At 29.4% G+C, this 23,295-nt stretch overlaps 3 protein-coding genes across 4 annotated transcripts; 1 reads left to right on the top strand and 2 right to left on the bottom strand.

The window, feature by feature from the left end:
- Positions 1 to 55: 55 nt before the first annotated feature.
- Positions 56 to 16,078, bottom strand: Vps13D (vacuolar protein sorting 13D). 2 transcript variants are annotated; one of them, XM_035873828.2, is made up of 24 exons: positions 15,439 to 16,078; positions 14,883 to 15,073; positions 14,551 to 14,782; positions 14,286 to 14,482; positions 14,031 to 14,198; positions 13,682 to 13,919; positions 6,856 to 13,598; positions 6,630 to 6,780; positions 6,328 to 6,556; positions 6,012 to 6,255; positions 5,569 to 5,937; positions 5,266 to 5,454; positions 4,817 to 5,140; positions 4,550 to 4,742; positions 4,263 to 4,445; positions 3,948 to 4,178; positions 3,569 to 3,595; positions 3,176 to 3,336; positions 2,447 to 3,061; positions 2,146 to 2,328; positions 1,690 to 2,061; positions 1,463 to 1,575; positions 957 to 1,383; positions 56 to 854 (listed from the first exon to the last, which is right to left on the bottom strand). In XM_035873828.2, exons 1-24 carry the CDS (start codon positions 15,533 to 15,535, stop codon positions 753 to 755), a joined length of 11,979 nt encoding a protein of 3,992 aa, XP_035729721.1. In that variant the 5' UTR covers positions 15,536 to 16,078; the 3' UTR covers positions 56 to 752. The 2 variants fall into 2 exon arrangements, with proteins under 2 accessions (XP_035729721.1, XP_035729722.1); XM_035873829.2 differs by lacking the exon at positions 3,569 to 3,595 and having other exon boundaries at positions 15,439 to 16,077.
- A 540-nt stretch (positions 16,079 to 16,618) lies between these two features.
- Positions 16,619 to 18,298, bottom strand: slv (sugar transporter SWEET1). Its single transcript, XM_035874275.2, has 4 exons — positions 17,939 to 18,298; positions 17,628 to 17,705; positions 17,240 to 17,522; positions 16,619 to 17,045 (listed from the first exon to the last, which is right to left on the bottom strand). The coding sequence occupies exons 1-4, from the start codon at positions 18,013 to 18,015 to the stop codon at positions 16,830 to 16,832; spliced, it is 654 nt and encodes a 217-aa protein (XP_035730168.1). The 5' UTR covers positions 18,016 to 18,298; the 3' UTR covers positions 16,619 to 16,829.
- On the top strand, positions 18,201 to 21,022 carry LOC118445188 (uncharacterized). The gene is made up of 8 exons (XM_035874273.2): positions 18,201 to 18,275; positions 18,497 to 18,772; positions 19,114 to 19,290; positions 19,401 to 19,812; positions 19,891 to 20,084; positions 20,159 to 20,494; positions 20,554 to 20,682; positions 20,756 to 21,022. Exons 2-8 carry the CDS (start codon positions 18,578 to 18,580, stop codon positions 20,828 to 20,830), a joined length of 1,518 nt encoding a protein of 505 aa, XP_035730166.1. The 5' UTR covers positions 18,201 to 18,275; positions 18,497 to 18,577; the 3' UTR covers positions 20,831 to 21,022.
- Positions 21,023 to 23,295: the final 2,273 nt, after the last annotated feature.

Here is a 23,295-nt window from a genome sequence, read left to right as displayed (position 1 = left end):
TATATATATATATATATATATATATATATATGTATAGCATTAAATATAGTTGTGCATATACACATGCTACTTTTAGATCACACCATAAATCTGTAACCAAAAATTTTTACTATTTTACACTGTACAACATAATAAATTTATAAAAAGTATTCGAACTTATTTAGTTATAATGTTATTTGTACATATATGATTATTTTACATATAAGTATTGTTATAACAAAAATGTAAATATATCAGGATCACAATACTTAAATTTCTTTAAAAATCACCTACTTTTATACATACTCCAGTTTTACAATCTCTTTACATTTTATCGCGATTTAAATACTTCATAATTTTATAGATAAATATAGCATATACAAAATTATTACATATATTCTGAAAGGGAGAATATTTTTTTTTATATATATATACACGTGTGTAATATATATACCTCTTCTTTTTACAGTTCTTTTCTTCTTCCTTTTTTTTTTCATATCAGTTTGTATAAAAATTATATGTACTATATGTGCGAGTTAATAGAATGTATTAAATTATTTAATAATTAAGTGCAGAACTATATACTACCAAAAATAAAATTATTTAGTATTCTTTATAACACAGCAGCATATTGTGCCTTGCATCAGTCTTATTACCAATTATTTTAAGCGTAATAAGGCATTGCTGATGTGCACTGTAAGAAAAGATCTTTTGACTAGTTTATCAAGAAAAGTAAATTATTCTCAAGTTAAATCCAAAACATTATTATATGACTACTTGTAGGATTGAACATCATCAAGCATATTGTCAGAAGATGAAAGTGTTAAACAGCGCTCTTCATGCATTCCCTTAGCATAATTGATTTGTCGTGAAACCTAAAAGAAAAAAAAAAAAAAAAAAAAAAAAAAAAAGAAAAAAATAAAGAAAAAAATAACATGTTTATAACCATTTTAACTTTTAAAAGATTATGTACTTACATGTTTAGCAACTTCCTCATTATCGCAACGAACTTTTGGTCTTCTTAACAGCTCAGAACCATCAACAGTTAATGATCCTGAATCTGTTCTAGATATTAATTCTATATAATATAACGTTGTGCCATTACTTTCATTTTTATGCATTGGTTGACAATAAAAAAGATCTGCTAAATTAACTTCAGTCACGACAGCTTTTGCTCCTCCAGAAATAACACGCACCCTTTCATTTGACACAAGTACTTTTAAACTTTCAGTACCGCTGCGTAAACATTCATACGCCAAAAGTAACTCTGAATAATCACGATTGTTAATACTATAAAGAAATTCTTGTCCCTCGGCCTGTTGTCGATTATAGGGTGGTAATAAAACAGCTGCACCACTAGCAATACGTGGAGGTCTGTCACGTTTTGGTATTGCACGATGAGCACTAAAAAATTTTATTTTTATAAAATTTCTGAAAACATATGCGTAATATATTATATAATTTTTTTTTTACTTCTCTATACCTTCTACTTGTCTCTCGTACTGCAGTAGCAGTTTCTGTAGCAAGATCTAATACACCCACGACTGGTTTTGTAATAGTTCCTACTACTCCTTTACCAAAGCCAGCAAAGAAACCCTGAAATTGTATACACGCGCGATTATTTTTATTTTTTATAAAAACAATATTTTTGACGAATTCAAGATCTTAATTCATATTTTTTTAAATCTATATAAAATCTATATTACATACTGGAAAGCCTTCGTTAGTAGCTCCATCATAGGTTTGTTTAAAAATACTTGTAACACCACCTAATAAGCCAAAGCCAAGTCCTTTCAGACCAGCAACTAAATGATCACTACTGCCTGCAGTATTTGCTCGAATTCTTTGCCTGGCTTCTTCGTGTCTCTCATCCATAATTACACGTCCTAAACCATCTGATAAAGATTCTGTAACTTTAGCTGCTGAATTTGATATACCGTGTGTGACATTTTTCACTAAAGTTTTTACACTGCCTTCATATATTAAACCAGAAACCCCTTCTGTGACATCGTTCATAAATCCAAGAGGATTACCCAAAAAGTCTACAGATCCTAATATAACAGCTGCTTGCCATTTTAATTCCTTTAAACAATTTGAAGTTAATATAATATATTATTGGAAAGTACATATATTTATAAAGTACATAAGAAAAATTAAATACTGTACATCTTTGTAATGTTTTATAATCGAATGCAATAAAAATTGGATATTTTCAAAAGGATGTCTTTTAACAAATGGTTCTAATTCAATCGTGGCATCTTCAAATTTGATCAAAGTTAAACCCAATTTTCTTTTTATTGCTTGAAGATGCGATGGCAATTTCGTAGTGGTCAGCACACTAAGCTTTACCTAAAATATTCAATTAGTAGCTTATGTCTTATATTCTTTATGTATTCCTCACAATATGTAAAACTTTACAAGTGAAAGAACTAAAATATTTTTTTTGTTTTTTTTTTTTTGTAAATACCTGATTAGGGATTAGTTTTAATGCACCAAAATAATATCGTTTAGCATGAGAAGCAGATACTTCGGAAATAAATCTTTGTGCTTTAAAATCATTTTCATCAAGAGGTACTTCCATCTCTGATCTACCAGCTCCTACGAAAGCTGCTAACTTCAAAATTAATTTTTCTTCAAGATGTATACACAATGGTTTAATGGTAACTATCAAATGTTTGTAAATTTCGGCATTTTGATTTTTAGATTTTAATTTTTCTACAGCCACTTGTATCGCAGGTCGGTGATTATTTTCTGTGCGCGGAGAACGAGTAACATACAAAACAGATGTACATTGTGCTTCAACAAGTTGATTATCAATTTGCACATCTTCAACGCTTAAATCTAATATTGTATTAACGTTTGTTTGCGTGAGTTCCAAATTTATACCAGCGAATCGTGCAAACAATAATTCCTCAGGTGGTCTTTGTGATACAATTGATAATCCCAAACCTGTTGGTAAATTGACATTTAATCGCAATTCATGAAAATCGGGATTTTCAGTATCAACGCGAACATGCGTAGGACGTTGAGTAACAGCAATATGAGACCAATCACGTTCTTCGAGTAAAGCAAATGTCTTTTTCTACAAGATAAATTATTAAATAATTAAAAAAGATATAAAATGTTAAATAAAAAATATAAATTAATCAAGAGAGAGAGAGAGAGAGAGAGAGAGAGAGATTTCTTTATAACTTACCCTTTCTTTAATATCTAATATTTGTAAAACGCGTGTTGGACCATCAGTAATTACTTTCACTGATAAGAAGCCAGAACCTGGTCGTAATTTTTGTTTTCTAACTCGTTGTTCGACAGGTGGTGGATTCGTATGAGTTTGTGGACCTAATACGGCCTCGCTCCCTAATAACATATATTTAATAATTTACAAACGAATACATAGGATCGTATATACGTTTCAATTAATTTAATCTATTTAGCAAGAAATAATTTTATTATTAGTTATATGCGATAAAAAAAAAACTGTTACGCAATGAAATAAAAAAACAAGCCATGTTATTAGCTCATTATATATTGCATTAGTATATATAATACTTATATATAAATTTTTAGTGTACTTTATATTAATACGTACACATGTGCCAACGGGCAACACTGCCGCCTGTAACATTCATTAATTATTTAAGCCCTTTAATTAATGATTTATAAATTAATTATTTATTATAGGACTTATATTTTCTAAGCTGCATAGTTAAAAGTTGGCACATATATATCATTATTTATTTGCAACTAAATAATAAACGGCAAACGTATAAAGAAACATAATAATAATGATAATAAATAAACTATTGTTAAAAATAAAATTCTGAACGGAAAAATTTTGCAACATAAATATATCTATAAGATCTGAAAATGTTAGAAATTTAATTTTTCTCTATTTTAAATCATACGAACACATACAAACCTATAATATATTTTATAAAATCTGTAAAACGTAATTTTTAAAATCCAACCTTCGTGTAATCCCATAAATCCATCTTTTGATTGGACACACATATTCCTATGTGCACAACACAATCGTCCATCATCCGTAAATCGCCATGTTTGTGTAGATCTTCGTCTTGGATCTGGTTTTCTTAATGCTAGAGCACAATAAGTAAATGGTTGTGGTGCTGTGCCTGCTATATCCAATACTAATACTGTATCCGGTGTTTTTGAATGTTTATCCCTTGGAGGACTAGAACCTGTTTAAATAAATTAATGTGTTAAGAACAGGAGTCATTTATATTATATAATAATTATTAATTAATTTTATTATTATATTATACCTTCATGTTGTAATTGTCCATCGCTACTCATTCTCCAAAGTTGAGATCTAGCACCGTATTGTTTTCTACGAAGAACAACCCAACCTCCAGGGCCTGCTTCCAACACCAATCTTTGTGTTTCTACATCTAATGGATCTGAACCATTATCTTCTGATCCAAGATCGCTATCATTTTTAAAAGTTCCTATTTAAAAACAAATTATATTTATACTTTGATGTTTTATATTATTAGTAAATATCACATAATAAATATCATATAATAAAACAATTATTACATAATATGCTTACCAGTGAATGCAATATAAATGAAATTTTCATATGTTAAACTTCGTCCATCTCCAAGTATATTTAGATCATATGAACCTGTAACGCTACCTGGGGCTGTTAGTACTAAACCAGTTGGTTGGATTGGTTCATCCAATGCATACGGTACAGACGAATGAGGTCTTACACTCCATTCTAAACTACCAGGTACAGACATCTATGAAAATAACAAATAATATGTTATGACAATTATTTTGTTAATGCTACGAATAGTCATAACAAATCGTTTACCTGATTTACTATCAATGGAACTTCAGAGAAATTGTCAACTCTTATAGGAGGTGGCATTGTGTCTGCATCCGTAAATACAATAAAATATGTACTTTCTTGCAGTACAACGTCAACTCGTAAAAAATTCATTTTTCCTATTGCATCTCTAATGTTGATTGTTAGAGAATAATTATCATCTAATTTAATACCACCTGACCACATACAATTTGGTAAATTTTTAATTCGAACACATAGTAATAAATCTTTATCGAGTCTTGGCCAATGAAATGGCATATGACAATCAGGCATTGATGTTATATATGTTGCTTGAGCATCTGGATGACTCTAAAAAAAAAAAAAAGAAAAAAAAAAAAAAAAAAGCAAAATAAAAGAAAGAAAAATTTCGATCTTTAAATTTTAGAAGAAAGATAAAATTAATGACAGATAAAATTAATTTGAATAGCACTTACAACTGTAGTAGTGAAACATCTCTGTGCTAATTCCAAAGTATAAGAAGATCTATTATGCAATTGATACCGTGGTGACAATGTAACAACTGTTGTAGCTCTATACCGTCCTCTAGCTGTACGCGTTGCTACACTAATAAGATATACGATGTCAGGTCTATTTTCACGTAATGTCACTCTAAGCCGATGTACCTATAAAAGATATATTTTAAATTCATCAAGAACCAATTAGAAGAAAATTAAAAAAAAAAAAAAAAAAAAAACCTAAAAGATAATATTTCCATTTCATGTTAAATCACAACCAACCTGTATTCCAGGTTGTAAGTGAAAGTGTTGAGACCATTGTGGTACACCATTTGAATGAACTCCAGCACCTACTCTTACTGATAAAGTTCTGCTAGCTTCTTCATCACTAAAGGAAAACAATAATGGTGCAACCATTCTTGCTTTCTCATGTTCCTCAAACTGACCAGCTGCTTCAAATCCAACACCTTCTTGCTTGAAGACAAGTGGCAAGCCCGTTTTATTAATAATCCAATATGGTGAAGTAATGTTAATTTGCACTGCAGAACCCTTCTCAACAATAATAGATGCATACAAAAATAATATTCTACTATTAGCATCCGTCAATTTAAGACGTGCTGTAAAGGAACCACTGTTTTGTGGCAAAAATATCTGCAAATATTCATCATGTTTATAATATAATATAGAAGCTGAACAATGTCAATCAATCAAAATAATTTACATACTGTTCCTGTACCAGGATAACCTTCTAAATGTATTATTATTTCTAATTGCTCATCAATATTTGGACAGTGTAAATCAGCATTGCCACCAGGTCGGATTCTACCACTTTCTATACCTGCTTCATATAACAACTCATATGGTAGTAAATTGGTCAATGTGATCGGTGCCATTATTATTATTGTATGTGCTGGCAATGTTTGACCAGTATCAATGGGATAATTATCACGTTTTACAGCTATACACATCCTATAAGAAAAAAAAATAATAGTATGATAATAATGCTATTATCAAACATATTGCTATCTTGCTTAAACTCACCTAAATATATTGGATTGATTACTTTTGCAGGTAATATGACTTTCAGTAACTTCTGACGGTTTTTTAATAATAGTCCAATCAATTGGTTCAATGCAATATTGAAATAAATTGTTTGGAAATGCTGGTCTAAAACTCATCTGCATGCCAATGTGCCCTAAAGGTACTGAAATTACAGACTGGGCAGGTATTTGGATAATTTTACCACTGATCGATGAATTTAGTGGCAAATCTATATATAACATATAATTACGTAAGTAATAATATATTAAATATTAATATTATAGATAATAATCAGAACTAACATCCAAATGGATTTAAGGACTTCTCCATCTTAATTTCAACCGAATATGCCAATTTGTTATTTATTTGCAAAGCTGATCTAACTGTGATCAATTTCCTAGCAGAACCTTCTAATTCAACATCAAAAACTATTCTGGTTTTTGAAGATATCATCTGAAATTTAAATATATGAATATTTCTACCTTTTTATTATATACAAATTGTCTTAATGATAGAATTATTATTTACCTGATTCTTTAGGACATCAACGGTTGCGTGTCGAAAATATATACCAACGCGATCAACAGTTACCGGATCTACTGCTGTCCAACCATCGACGACTACTGCTACTTGATGTCTTCTTTCGATATGCGTAGCATAATGACGCAATTTTCCTCTTCCTTCAAAAGTAAATGGTATTGTATTTCCCGGTGTTACTTCCATCCACGTTTCATCTTTTTGTAGAATACTCTTTGACTTAAAGTTTTTGCCAATGTCCTTTATATTATCCGCTGTGGCAATGAAAGTTTTAAACCATAATTTGGATCCAGTTTCATTTTTTAAAGCAAACGGAATAAAGGGTGACCGACGGCGATATCCTTGTCCACTTACTGTTGATTTATTTACACCATGTTCTCTACTAGATAAATAATAATCTTGTGTCCAATTGTGCTTAACTAACTGAACAAGTTCTACCAATGTAGATGTTACATTGACATTTACAGAGTCTTGGGAACGAATAAATACTTCCAGTCTTTTTGGATCAAGGGAATTAGTAAGCATTTGTTCCCATTGAAGATTGGCATTCCATGGCTCAATAAATGGTTCCCAACCACAAAGTACTCTATTGTAATAATCAATGGCAAATGTTGCAGATATTGAGCCCTGTCCTTGTAATATCAATGCACCTGTTTGTCTCCATGATAAATCAATAAGTGTTAACTCCATAAGTGGAACATCTGCATCTCTACAATCATCTATTACACATATTCTGGCACATGTTGTTTGTACTTCTATGACAGTAAACATAGATTCATTTTTCGAAGTAACATCAGAATTTGGTATTGCATTTTGCGTTAACCACAATGCCGCTTCATCCAATTGGCCGTTGCATCGTTCTAATGCATCTTTACAATCTGTTTCCGTAAACCCAAGAGCATTTAATTTTGATATTTGATTTTCCATATTATTTAATAATTCATGTGATCTCTGTTTAGCCCATAATGTCTGTTTTGGTAATGAATTTAACATTCTAGAAAACATAGTTACATCATGATAGCTTAATCTGACACATAAGGGTTGAAGTTGAATTTCTAGACATTTTTGTTGTGTTAATTCTATACTAGCACCAACAGGATCAATAATAGATAAAGCAGTTTCTTCTTCCAATCCCAAAATACAAGAGAATAATTCACAATGTGACAAGTTACATGATAATGGCTTTTCATCTTCTTGTGGTACAGTCCTATATGCTATAACAGCTGTACACTTTAATATTACAGCATTAGTATCATATACTGATGTATCCTCAACAAAAACTAATTCAGAGTCTGTTATATTCACTTTTATCTCTACTGGTAATATATTTAAAGAAAAATTACTATTGTCTTGACAGACAGTTACTTGAGTCATTCCTAGAATTGGGTCGGGTTCAGGTGAATTCAACATTACAAAATCTCTTACAGCTTCCCACCAATCAAGAATTGCTGTAAGTCTCATGCTATGTAAAAGAACTGTAGTTGTAGCACTATTATTACGTCTTCTATGATGTACTTCGGCTTGTACACGGTCCTGAATATTAGTAGAATCTTTTAATGGCTGCAAAATACTTGTAAAAACATTTGAACGTTTATTAGCAGGTTCATCCTGAAATCGCATATCGGTAATCAATATTTCTTGAGAGACTAAATCAATATCCTGTGATCCATCACTTAAAGAATCCAAAGTCAGCATTGATTTTATAAAATTGATACATGCTAAAGCAGCAATACCATGATTGGGGTGTAACTTTACTGTTACATTTACAAGTTCAAGAGTTATACACGATTTTGTCCAAACTTTCTCTTGATTATCTGTGGTAGGCATAGAATAATCTACCTTATCATCTAAATCTTGCATGTATAAACGTAGATCGTCTAAATTTTCTCCAATATTATAAGACAGTAAACCACGGATTAGCATATATTGAGCAGGATCCAAAGCACAGTCCATTGTTGAAAGTACACCATGTATACTTAAATCTGGAATTTCTCTACTTATATGAACATCCAAATTTCGTTCAATATGTAGATTTAAATGACACATTTCAGTGAGCAAAGATAATCCAATCTTTTTGATAAAAAATCCTCCAACCATTAGTGCATCTAAACTTTCTTGATCATCATATTTAGCTGTTATTCTTTCTGCTGCATAAACATCCATATTAACAAGTTCTAAAAGTGTAACATCTAAGAGACATTCTTCAATAACTGAAGAACTTTCAAAACTGTTTTGAACTGTTAATTCTCCAAGATCTAATAAGATTAATTCTTTAGACGTCGAGCTAACTGGAAGCAATATTACTGGAGCTCCAGCATGTAATTCTAATGACAAACGCATGCTTCTAGTTTTAGTATCTATTGTGACTCCAGTGTCGGCTCGTAAATTTGCCATAATAGTCCAAAGTTGTGAAAAATGACCAAAAAAGGCTTGAAGTTCCGCTACAAATCGTTGCGTGTGCACGTAATGAACGGCAGACATTTCCAATTTTAATCGAGCGTCATACGATCTTTCTTTGGAATCAATGTAACTTGTGTATTGAACATTCAATGCTTTTCTACCAGATGAAAGAAATCTCTCTCTGTAATATCTGCCATGTGGCGTCAGATCGAGCAACGACATCGAACCTAAAGATCCAGATATTTTTGTTTTACCATCTGCTTTTACAATAACCATACTGGCATTTGATACATTTGCTTTAGCAATTTCACGATCTGATTGTATTAATACCAAAGTAAGAGATCTCACTTCTATTTCAAATTCCGATTTCGAAGGAATATCGAAAATATCATTTGTTTCCTCTAGTTCTGTAGGTACTTGATGTGCATAAATTTTAGGATTTGTCTCTGATGGTCCTGCTATTCCAAAAAAGTCAAATACGACCATCCATGACTCCACACTTATTACTAAGTCTAAGCAATTAAAGTCTACAGTAACCATTTTTTGGAAATAATGTGTTCCTTCATAATCACTGTCTGGTTCTATCATTGTGATATTTATTAGAACTAAATTTTCTTCACTTGTAATTAGTCCAGGCGATGGTGGTGGTGTATTCGGAGTGCCGATTAAAGATGGCGGAGTTCTACGCCAATGTGCAGGAATTGTCCCAAATAAAGTATCTGCTTCTAATCTATCTGGTAAACTTCCTCTTCCATAATCGCTTCTAAATTGTTGGACAATAGCTAGATCAGGGCAAGATTTAGATACACCAGTAGGTAACTTGGCTCGAGCTGGAGCTGATGATTGCATCATATATCGATGTCGCGATCCAATAGGACAAAGAAGATCTTCCATGAGAAGAGAACGTAAAGAAACTTGCATAGTTGATTCGTTTCTCTGTAATTTTTCATATTTTGCAACAAAATCTCGCATTGACAATTCTACTAATGGTTGTTCAGAATGAGCTTGTTTTAATTCAATACTTAAGCTAGGTAGCTCGAACAATACTTTTATAAATAAATCCAATTTTTCAGAATAAATTGATGTTTTTTGTAAATTATGTGATGTTTGTATCACCGGTGTACTAGTAGGCATTGACATTAATCTGTTCATGGTATCCAATAATTGTTCATATTGCCCGCGTGATAATGAAACTTTTAAAGGTGTCAAGACAACCCCATGAACTTGAACTATCGGATTATTTACAAATTCTGCGTCTAATAAATAATTAGAACTCTGTGTCAATGTGTTTTCCTTTTCAACTATAATCTTCAACAATGTGTCATGTAATATTGGCTTGCCATACTCTTTACAAGAATACATTTCCTCAGCCCTCAAAGGTAAATTATTATGAACTTGATTAATATTTGCAGTAGTTTCAAGAGAATATAAATTTATATCTCGAACTTCCAAAGTTATTCTATGTTTCATCATAGAACTAGGCTGAGGTTCATGTTGAAGTGACATTGTACCTAAGTGTGCAACAAACACTTGTGTACTATGCGACGACCGTGGAATTACAAGCACTGGACTGTCCAATACTATATCCAGTTTTAAAGACAAAGTGCCAGAATTTTCTAAAGACATTGAAAGACTAGGTAAACGTTTGCGTGGTGGGATCGACCAATCTTCTGCATTTACTAAACCGAACGCCATATCTGTTGCTGCTGCACTAATTTGTCTAGCTAGATTACTCAAGTATTGTTTAAATTCATCGGCGCATGAACGTAATTCCGATAATAAATGTGGCGCGTGTGTGTACCACACACTTCCAACACGTATTGTTAGATCAACTGCAGTCTCTACGAGCTCTTGTTGATGATATATAGTATTACGTTTAGCTGAAAATCGAAATGCTTCTAATTGATCCGATATATTTGCAAAATATTCGGCCAATTGCTGTGGCGATTCGGCCAAGGGATCTCTGCCAACACTTAAAATTCTCTGATGAACTTTACCAATAGTAGTTTGATCTAATACTTGTAATCCTCCGAGAGATCCCGAAATAGATGTTTCTGTTGCCAAAGTAGCTTGTATTCGTGCATCCGACATCGTTGCGGTTGCAACTTTTTGACCAATTAAATGATTATCTTGCATAACAGCTCGAAGAAGTAATACGTTCAATCTATGAAAATCAAAAGTAATTTCTGTTCTTGTTGCTACTTTTGATCCTGTATCTTGATGTGATAATGATTCTTGTCTTTCGATCAATCCAGGCTTTATTTGTCGTGATGGTAAAATTCTTCGAAAAAATCCCATTAGTTCTACGATCGTTTCTTGATTAGCAATGATATCCAAATTATTAAATTGTATATTTGCCACTCTTAAATTTTCCAAAGGATCATAAACCAGTGTTAATTCTACAATAATTAAAGCTTCTGTATCCAGTTTATCCAATCCAATAAAGAAACTATTTCTAGGAGAGCTAAGATTAGCTAAATTAAACAAAGCATGAGTGAGAGCAACTGGAGTGGTTAATTTTTTAGAAATTGAAGGATCTGGGGATCCAGGTGATACCGGCGAGACTGGAGATGTAGGTTCAGAATCTCTCAAACTTCCAGATACGCTATCCATACCGACGTGTTTATGACTAGCAACCAGCAATTCGAAATCAGGACCAAATTCTTGAAGTGCATCTACTAACAACAATCCGTGAACCAATAATGAGGCACTCAAATCCACCGTTCTTTTACTTAAAGCTGCTCTAACGCCAGATACTTGTAATTCTGCAACACTACGTCCTCGTGATTGTAATTCGAATGTCATTTGATTGATAATAAATTGAACCATCATAGCATGGCTTACAGTACGTTCTTCGGCAATTTCTCCTTTTTTAGGACTTTCAGGTTCCATATTAATTATTTCCGATTGTGGAGCATTGGCTGATGCAGGAAAGCTTGATAATAAATTATACATCAAACGAATTGCTTCAACTTTTTGTTCGTTTACATGTACTACCAATCTTGGTAAATTTCCAGACACTGTTACAGATGGAAAATTTGGATCTGACGTAGTAACAACTCTTCTCTCAATTTGTAAAGATATATTGAATCTTTCTAAAACATGTAAGGTAGATGTTCCCCTAGATCGAACATGTTTCCAATTGTCTTTTACCTTTCCTACTAAGATTTGTAAATCTACCAAATCGACGGAATAATGATCATATAGCTTCTGATGCAATGCAGCTTCTGATAAACCTTGAAAATCATGTATGGAACCATTTTCTTGACTGCCAGGTGGTGTTGAACATGGAGTTTCAAATCTTTCATCTTCATCATCACTATTCGTCGAACCTGCTTTTATAGGTGCTTCGATGCTTTCTATGTTATTTGATAAACGTAACTTTCCAAAATCAACAACCACTACAGCTGCATTAGAATCTATAAAATTTTCTACAAGTAAAATTTGTGGAGCAGAGATATTGAATTGTAAATCCCAGGACGAACGATAAACAAATTCTCCATCCAAAATTTGTTCCCAATTTTTGATAAGTTGACGCCGCGTTCTTCGTTTCATTGCTTGTAATCTTTGATTTGACGAATCTCTATGTGGTTTGCACATAAAATCAATAAGCCAATGTATTACAGCTGGATTATACACCACATCCAAAGATTTTGAATAAACATGTAAAGAATGATCTGTACACAAGTGTAATGGTTTTTTCTCATAAATTAATTCAAATAATTGTTGTGGCACATGCTTTATCAATTTTTCAGACGAACCACGTGTACGAGATGTACTTATAACTTGAGGTTGTATCAATATAGGAAAAGTAGAGTTATCTGTTAAGTAATCGCGAAGATATAAGGCACCTAAACTTATAGAAAATTTATGAGATCCAGATCTAGGTCTGGACTCATAAATTAAATTAACTCGTTCAAATTGCAATTCTATTCTAGTCCTTGTATTATCACTACCCTTCTCTGCAGTAGAAAGAGATATTGCTCCCTTTGATAAAGTGAAATTAAATTGACCAAAAACTGTATCGCGACATAATAGAGTGTCATCCATTGTATCAGTCAATACATCCAATAATTCACCATCAAAGGTTGATGATATATTTTTGGTATCACTATGTGATGTCTTTGAATACCAGCCCCACCATTGTGGAAACCATTGCACTAATATCCCACGTGCTTGAGGAACATTGACATTTGAATTTTGTGCAAGTTTTGGAGGTCTAACTTTAAACATAGCTATTTCTCTTAATGCTTTAAGCTCTTCGAAACTACGTTCTTGTTCGACTTTCTCTTTTATATGTTTAGTTTCTGGGGGCAAAATAGATGTTGGTGTACCTGCAACGGCAATAACAATATATTTTTAATAATATTATTTTATATAGCATATATAATTGATAACATTAAATTATTATGCATACCTAGTAATTTAGTGCATGCTTCGACGTAAATAATATTTTCTTTGCCTCTAACAAGTATATCATTCCAAGATAATTGAGGTTTTAAAGTTTCTCTACCAATGTGACATCGTGCAGCATATTTCCACCATTCTTTAGGTGCAGTACTAATAGAAACATTCGGTCGACATCGTCTTTGTTGTTTTCGACGATCTATATCCTCCAATTGTTTAATGCATTCAACAATTTGTTCATATGCTTCCTACATTTAAATATATATACAATTTAATTTTTTTTTTTTTTTTTTTTTTTTTTTTTTTGTATAATTTATGTTTATTTTATTATCAATATTTTTTTAATAACTAAAACTTACATCTGTGAGAACTAATGGTACCTCATCCAACAATAGATCCACTATAATCCTTGGTTTATTTAAAGATCTTAATGGACGTTCAGATCTATCTCTTTTGATGTGAGCTCTTGCACTCACAGGTGATAAAATGTGGTTTCTAATTAAATTTTTTGTTTCATTCATAGCAATCTATGTGTCAATTAACATTAGTCAAAAAAGATATAAAGAATAAATATCATATGTATATGTTTTTGGATATCTTGTTATGATACATACAGCTAGATCACCAAGATTAAGATGACTAAAAAGTTGTTCTTTCTTCACGTAATTCCAGTAAATAGAGAGCCTATCAAGTTCCATAAGTTTAAATGATGCATCTGTAAGATTCCATGAAGTGGAACCTGGTATCCAACTGGCATCGCAACTTTGTGCAGTCAATGCACCTATTGTAATACCCAAAGTAATGGCACCATCTACCCATATACATACAAATATATATATTAAAAATATTATTAATTATCAATTAATAACAAAAATTTACCATTTGATAATGTCAATCCATCTTCATATCTTATGTGAACATCTTTTATATTTAATTGTAAATTTTCTATAATATTTGTTACTAAAGAAGTGCCGTAATTCAACCAAGAACTATAACTAGTAGCATAATAGCCAGGATCTCTATCTGTATCAGCTCTCCATCTTGCTTCTAAAGAATCTAATCGATTAAGCTTATATTCCAAAAGCGCTTGTTCCTCTGCTTCATTATCATACTATTAAAATTTTCAATACGATCAATTATATTGTTGTAATTATATATTTTAATAAAAATCATGTTAAAAATATAAATAATAATAGAATAAATCCTTTTACCTCATCTATAGAAATTGGTCCTATTACTACATACAATTGTTCTATTGCTATGACCCATGACGCAGTCCTTATTTGCCTAACTGGTACTTGCAATCTAATTTTTCCAATAAATCCAGATTTAATTTCAATTGGTAAACCAATATGACGCAATGCTTCACGCTTTAAAGGTAAATTTTCCAATTCTACTTCTCCTGAAAGCAAACAAACGTATATAAATATAATATATAGATGATTCTTACATCATTATGAATCTATTGATTCATATCATGTAACAATTCAAAACTATAATAATATATGTATATATATATATTGATTAAACTTAATTTTAAAAACTACCTCATTAGTTTTCAACATAAATTTATATAACAAAGAACACAATTGCTTTTGTATTAATTATATTTATTAATGATTATAGAGACAAAGATAGGAGCTCCATGTAATATAGATAAAATATATATTTAAAAAAATGTTTAAACAAAAACTTTTTATTTAAGTTTTTTTTTTTCTCTTCTATATAAGTACTTAATAAAATTATTATAATAAAACTTTAACATACCTGACAAGAGTGCAATACTTAATTGATCTGTATTTAAATTCTCTACATATTTTCCTAAATAAGTATTTAGTACCCAGGCTACAAGTCCTTCCAACATTTTGAAAAATTCGTCGTAATAGTTAAAACTGTATTAACGTCCATGTATACTTTTGCAAGCATTAAGTAGTTTTTGTAGGTTAAATCGAAGAAATTTCAATTGGAATAATAAATGTATACAATGATAGAAATATCAAATTATAATAATAAGTTTTCAATTGACCTGAATTTCATTAACACTGTGTATATGACGCTTGTCATAACATTTTATACATTCCTTGAATTAATTAGCACTAATAAAAAAAAAAAAAAAGCACCGAACATTTGTCAACTTAGTTGACGATCACTGATATTAACATTTATTAATCCATATAAATATACGCAATTGTTATACGTTTAAACATATTTACTTAATGTTTAATAATTATTTCGATTCTTTTGCGAATATTTATTTTAAGTTTAATTATAAAAATAACTCGGTATCGAAGTATAAATATCCGACTATATAAGAGTGTATGATTTTTTTAACGTATATGTAACTCATGAGTGTCCATTTTGCCAACAGAGAAATAATACGAATATATTATAATATTATAACTTTATAAATTTTTAATCAGTATTGAGCTTTCATTTCAAACGTTATCGATGATCAAATATGAAGTAACCTTTGATTTTTTAAAACTAGAATTATTAACTCAATTAAATATTTACACCAATCCTATCGCTACATTCCGGAATAAGTTATCATTTATTGGTATATTACCAAGTTAGTAAAGAAATGATATATTTAACTATTGCAACATCTAACAAATACATATATATCGATATCAGATTGAAATTTTTTAAATATAAGTATTTTTTCTATAAGATCATAATTATATATCATTACATAGCATTTAAAATCACAAGAAAAGGTTAATCATAAGTTGTTTGTCGAAAGATCAATTTATTTAATAATTCGATATATTGAAAAAAATTTACAATCGCACGTTAATATTCGAATTATTTTCAATTACGAAAAAAATATCTAAAGGATAGAGAATATCAAGGACAAAGGCTTTTTATAATATTTATGTAAAGTTATTATATATTTACATGTTTCCACATATTTCCAATTTTTAAAAATAAATTTTTTATGAAATCCATATACACATAAATTACATTCAATAACAATGTGCTCAGTGTTAACATTTATATCTAGAAATTATAAGGATAAATAGATCGTTATTAGAATAAATTTTCTATAATTTGGTATTTTGCTTAATGTTATCTTAAATATTTACTTATAATTATGTAATTTCTATATTTGCTCATATCACACATTTTTATATAAAATATATTTGATCAATATTTGCTTATACCAAAGGTATTTGATCAACTCGTTTATTGGGATACAAACAAAATAAAGATAATTGAAATGCAGATAAAATGCAACCCATAAAGTTCGGCATTTGGATAAACTGGTCATTGATTAGATAGCCATATACAAACCATTGGCAAGATACTATTAAAGAAGCTAATATAATTGGAAATGGTAAACTTTCTGTATTCTTGATCCTTAAGACATGTGCCTGTAACAAATTTCAGTTTTATCATTTACATGTTTATATATATATGTATATATTATATATTTTTTATAAATTATATTCTATATACATGCATACAAATATAAAAATATCTAATCTTCATAAAAGAAAAAAAAAAGAAAGAAAATAAAAAAGAAAAAGAAAAAGAAAAAGGAAAGCATATAAAATTTATTGCTTACCAACATAACTAAAGGTGATGCAAAAAAGAGAATAGTAACACTACAGCTTATTAAACCAATATATTTTGCAGCAATTTCTTTATTTGTTTCATAAGCAACATAAAAATAAACAATTGCAAGGAAGCAAGTTGCTGCTGCAAATTGTCTTAGTGTTACTGATTTTTTTACACTGTATAGCATAAATATAAGAACATAGCATACTTGCAATATTGTTCCAAAAATATTTACTAATACTATAAAGGAATCACCAATTAAGAGTCCATATCTCAGCCACAAGCTACACCTATGAAAATTAACAAATTAGATGAGAAATGAAATATACTATCATGTATACATAAATTATAATTTATTTAATTTATTTCTAAATATATAAAATAAGTATACATACGACATATAACATGTTATAAATGCTAAACTTGAAGAATCTCCAGTTGTACCATTTTTAATATATTTCCTGCAAACTAACCTACAAAACATATTTTTTATGTAAAATTCAATTTAGCATCCATAAGTATAGATAACAATCTTACTCACAAAATATAAGAATATGTATAGAATAAAATACAAAAAAAAGATTAATTTTAAATCCAATTTATATAAGACAAGAAAATAATATTATCATTGCAAAATCATTATATGATTTAATAAAGCATGATTCTATAAAAAAAAAAAAATATGTTAAAATAAGTTATTACTTACACGCCAGCTAAAAATTGTAAAATTGTACATATTGATGCTGACGTTGCTAATATATTTTTAATCTCCGTCGAAATCATGATTTAAAATAATTATTCTATTATTGTCAAACAATAAAATTTTCATTTAAGATAAGATACATAATAAAATTAAAAGTATCATATCCTCGATAATCCATGATAAAAGCCGCGCTTACTTATATTCAATTTTCAAAAAAATATTTATTTTTATTAACGTGTTTACAGTAAGATAAAGAGACATATTCTCAAAATATTTCATCGAAAATAGCCTTAATTCAAGCTTCTAACTTCTGTACTGTTTTTATATTAATAAAAACTAGGTAATATTATAATTATTTTTTTTTCTATTAATAAAAATCATAAAAACGATTGTCACCAGTAAATTAATTATAATTAAATGCAATTCCATACGAGGGTACATTGAAATTTTTGATAGAGGGCAATTAATTATACATAAGAAAAAATTGTGCGAGTTTTGACTATCTAGATTCTCTTTGGTTTATGGTCGCATTATAGTTAAAGGGAAATTTAATAATTTTAGTGTCAACGTTGCAGTCCTATTCCGAATTCCGGATCCATAAGCTGTCTTGAAATATTGGAAAGGAAACGAAATTGAAACGGCATGTGCGAAGTTGCTGGTCAAAATGAAATTAACCAGAGTTATTGTTTCAAATGGAATGATTATCAGAATCATTTATCTGATGTAATTCGTCAATTATTGGAAGATGATTGTATGGTGGATGTTACACTTTCTGCAGCAGGAGAACGTATTCATGCTCATCGCATTGTTCTATCAGCTTGCAGCACGTTATTTCAAGTAAATAAATCAGCTAAGTGTGTATTTGAATTTGACACAATTTTAAACATAGAAAATGTTTTGCAAATCATTTTTCTATTTTTTTTCTTCTTTTTTTTTTTTTTTTTTTTTTTTTGGAAGAACAATGCATAATAAAGTTTATTATTAAAAACGCATTTCTCAATCAAAATTTTTATTTGACCATTTCTTGTATCATGTATAGTAAATATGTATTCTTTTATATGCACAAACATTTGTAAACAATACATCTAATGATTTGTATTTGTATTTGTAATTTTATTACTATTATTATTATTATTATTATTATTATTATTATTATTATTATTATTATTATAATGTAGGAAGTTCTGAGTCAAGTTAATGAGGATCATCCTACTATAATATTAAGTGATATATCTGCTCAGGATATAAAATCAATAATTGAATTTACTTATCATGGAGAAGTACGTATTCCAGTAGAAAATATTAATAGCGTATTGGATGCTGCACGGTCATTAAAAATATGTGGACTTATCGAGGTTTGTATTGTTGTTGTTTTTTTTTTTTTTTTTCTTTCCATAAAAGTCTTATAATAATAAAAAATTGTATAATCTATTTACAATATGTATATATATATATTTATTTACAGATTGATGATCTTGACGAAAGTGATAATGTTATTGACAGTAAAGATGTAACTGATGATAATATTGACTCTATACCTGAAATTAATGAAACAGATGAAAGTGAGTTAAATACATTAAGTGATAAATGTGAAATAGAGAATTTAAAGGCCGAAGAAAAAACGACAGATAACTCCATTTTAAATAAAAAAAGGAAAAGAAGACGTGAAGCAATTAAAAGAGAATATAGCGATGACATGTTGGCATCAGCTATTAATGATTTAAGACTTGGCCAAACTTTAATAGAAGCAGCTACAAAACATAACATACCACGTTCGACATTATACATGCGTGCTAAAGCATTGGGTATACATTTAAATGCATCTAGGAATGAATATCCTGCTGAATGTATGAAAGCAGCAATAAATGCTGTAATCGGTTAGTATCTGTCATCATATTATTTTGTATTATTTTATCATTAAAACAAATGATAAAAATGTTGTAAGATTATTATAGGAGGTTCTAGTCTACAACATGCATCAGAAATGTTTAGTATTCCTAAAACTGTATTATGGAGACGTATACAAAAGGAAGGATATCAAATATTACGTTCAGAAATGAAAAGATCTTATGGTTCAGATAAACGTGAAGCAGCTGTTAAAGCTTTAGAAAGAGGAGAAAATTTAACTAAAGTTGCTCTTGAATTTAAGGTGATTTTATATTTAATTTTATTATATATTTCATTGATTTCTTATATTTTTATACTTATATATTTATTCTGTAGATACCTAAGACAACATTATTTAGGGATAAAGCGAGATTAGTTGACGAAGGCAAGTTGCCACTTTCATTTTGGAAAAAACGTAAAACAGAAAATGAGGAATTGAAAAAGTCAAGATTAGAAGAAGCAGTAGCTGCTTGTAAAGGAGGAAAAATGTCTCAAGCAGCAGCATCTATGGCTTATGATATACCAAAGACTACAATATGGAGGCGGTTACAACAAGATAGTAAAAAATCGGAAAGATCAACAAATAAAAAAAAGCAACAGAGGACCATTGAAACAACATCAAATATGGTAGATAAGCCAAAGCAAGAAACCTCAGATTTTGCATATTGCGAGGTAATATATTCATAATATATTATAATATTGTAATAGAAGATAATAATAATTAATTATAGGTTGCATCAGAAATTCCAGTAACATATATAGATGAAAATAGCATACCAGAGGATTCTGTTATTATTTTAACAACAGAGGATATGGATGGTCTTAATTTAGAAGAAGGAAGACAAATCATTGTAAATTCTGTAAGTAAATATATTTTTTTCCCCATATGAATAACATATTTAATTATTTCTATTAAAGTAATTTTTCTTTTAGGTATCAAGCCATGAATATATTCCATGTAATATAAATATAGAAGATAATTCTAATTATACACAACCAGAAAGTTAATATCAGTAATACAAATGAGCTATACAAATAATTTATACTTTGTAGCTATTGAAAAATATTGATCCATTAACCATCTGTTTATTACATTCAACTGCATTTTATATTTATCATTCACTTTTTGTTATGACTATGATTTAATTTATCTCTTAATTTATTATAGATTTACAAAACTAAAGCGACGAATTATTTTCTGTAATATGTATATATATAATATATATGAAAAAAAAAAAAAAAAATTAAAAAAAAAAAAAATTTATATATAAATATATATATATATATATATTGTAAATAATGTTCGATCACTTATTTATTGTAAATTAAATAGGATGTAATTATATCTTGCATATGACTTTTACGTTGTAATTATTGTTAAAATTATTGTTATATAAGAAATAACTATAATATTTTACAATATTAAATGTAAAGAACCATATGTTTTATTATTTTCCCGAGTTAAATTGTAATCAAATCTCAAGTTAGAAAGAGTACGCACATTATACATTTATTATATGTATATATATATATATATTATATATATATAACAATGTATATATATATATGTATGTATATTTATCATTCTTTCTCTCTCTCTCTCTCTCTCTCTCTCTATATATATATATATATATATATATATATATATATATATATATGTATATATATATGCGCGAAAGTATTCGATATCGGGTCTTGCCTTTCTACTCTGATAATCGAGTTCAAAACAATTTCCATTTACATGCTTTCGAAGCTACTTGTAGTTTCTTCTACGTGCACTTCTTCTACGATCATTTTGGTAAATCTGAAAATGTTATATATTCGTGGTTTTGAAAATTAAATTTTCTTTTTATATACACTTGATTTATAACTAAGAAAAGAAAAAACAAAAAAAAAAAACAAAAAAGAAAAAAGATGAATATAAAATATTAAAATTTTTTTGCAAATAAGGTGATACTAAGGTCATACGACATTTTCCAATATTTCTATTCAATATGCGATCACTTTTGCGAATTAATTTTCGTTCTCGAGATATTAAACGTAATTGAATGGAAAATTTTTCTCCGGCAATGCGCATATTCGATGCAAAGCATTACAGAGATTTAAAGGAACGTATCTTCTGTTCTGTGAATCTACTAAAACGGTAAGTATACAATGTATATGCGTATGTATAGAAATGTGTCATGGATGATAGATGAGAAATCCATTGCGGGCAGGAAACTTTATAAATGAACGAGCATTTGCACCAAGCGAAGGAAATTTTTTGTTCTTTTTTTTCTTTACATTTTTTTTCTTAGTTTTTCTTCTTCTTTTCTTTTTTTTTTTCTACTTATAATCGTACTCCATGCCGAGAGACATCATCACTGTGCTCTTAAATCCGATGAAAGATTTTCGCAACGATAGGAAATAACTCGTTTCAAAATGTACAGTCTAACAATTGAAATTGACATCGATAGGTAAAATGGTCGAGTAAAAAAAGGAGAGAAAAAAAGAGAAGAAAAGAAAAGAAGAGAATAGAACGAGAAAGAATTCGATGAGGACGGAACAATTAACGGTGTCTTGAATTTTTTATTAGAGATTTAATATGCTTTGCAATAAAATTTTCTTTCCTTGGAATAATCTATACTCGATATTCTCAATTAAGAATATATCTAACGTCATTATTCTAAAGAATTTCTTTGACTTTAACACTCACGCAAACGAATCGTCCTTTCAACTTTGATCCTTATTACTCGTATTTCTAATAAAATAAAGTCGATCATTTTGTGCCGGAGAAATGCGATATTGTGATATTTCATTAAATCATCCACGCCTTCGTCCGATTATACGTCCTTTCCTCAAAGTAACGTTATTGCTTTTTTTTTTCCCCTTTCATTTTATTCGTTCAGAAAGATAAAAGTAGCTTCATCAAACTTGGAAACTGAAAAAGTACAATTCTCTTCGATGATATATTTATGTAATGCCATTCAGGAATGAAAATTTTATGAGGTGCATTGATATACGGAGATATTTTAAGGTACGATAAAAAGGGCAAAAAAAAAACGAGTCGAATATTATCGTTTATAAAATAAATTTTTCAAGAATAAGAATAAGAAAGAAAATATTTTTCAGTTCCTTAGCGGTAGGCAAATACGTAATACATATGTGTTAAAATGTGTTGCATATCGCAAGGGGCAGATGCCATTCTCAAGCGGCATTATCAACGAAGTATAAAGTGAAGTCTGCTTTCAGGCGCGAGAAAAAATTAAAGAAAATTGATCGATATAAAATCAGAATTGTATTAACAATATAAATTTCTTGTAAAGAGATTGAATATAAAAGAAAATATATATAAAGGAATAATAAAAAAATACGTTCGAATGATTAAGAATTTTTAGGAAACTAACGAAACGTTTTATCTTATTTGCTTTCAAGCGAGAATGTGTTGAGTGTGTGCGAGCATAGGGATCATGATCGATCGACGACCTTTTCGT

The sequence above is a fragment of the Vespa mandarinia genome, chromosome 3, assembly GCF_050613455.1.
Source record: "Vespa mandarinia isolate Hongniang chromosome 3, ASM5061345v1, whole genome shotgun sequence".
Taxonomy (NCBI): domain Eukaryota; kingdom Metazoa; phylum Arthropoda; class Insecta; order Hymenoptera; family Vespidae; genus Vespa; species Vespa mandarinia.
Note: the sequence above shows the minus strand (reverse complement) of the source record. Positions and strands in the feature narration are given on the sequence as shown.

Bases quoted from the DNA above. Each gene is read 5' to 3' on its own strand.
- Vps13D (XM_035873828.2), bottom strand. From the start codon at position 15,535: ATGTTGGAAGGACTTGTAGCCTGGGTACTAAATACTTATTTAGGAAAA. The intron at 5,938-6,011 runs GTATGTAAATTA...GAATATTTGCAG, and splicing joins GTTATCCTGGTACAGGAACA to ATATTTTTGCCACAAAACAG. The intron at 5,455-5,568 runs GTTGGTTGTGAT...TATCTTTTATAG, and splicing joins ACTTACAACCTGGAATACAG to GTACATCGGCTTAGAGTGAC.
- slv (XM_035874275.2), bottom strand. From the start codon at position 18,015: ATGATTTCGACGGAGATTAAAAATATATTAGCAACGTCAGCATCAATA. The intron at 17,706-17,938 runs GTAAGTAATAAC...TATGTTTTGTAG, and splicing joins TTACAATTTTTAGCTGGCGT to GTTAGTTTGCAGGAAATATA. The intron at 17,046-17,239 runs GTAAGCAATAAA...AATTTGTTACAG, and splicing joins CATCACCTTTAGTTATGTTG to GCACATGTCTTAAGGATCAA.
- LOC118445188 (XM_035874273.2), top strand. From the start codon at position 18,578: ATGTGCGAAGTTGCTGGTCAAAATGAAATTAACCAGAGTTATTGTTTC. The intron at 18,773-19,113 runs GTAAATAAATCA...ATTATAATGTAG, and splicing joins CTTGCAGCACGTTATTTCAA to GAAGTTCTGAGTCAAGTTAA. The intron at 20,683-20,755 runs GTAAGTAAATAT...TTTTTCTTTTAG, and splicing joins GACAAATCATTGTAAATTCT to GTATCAAGCCATGAATATAT.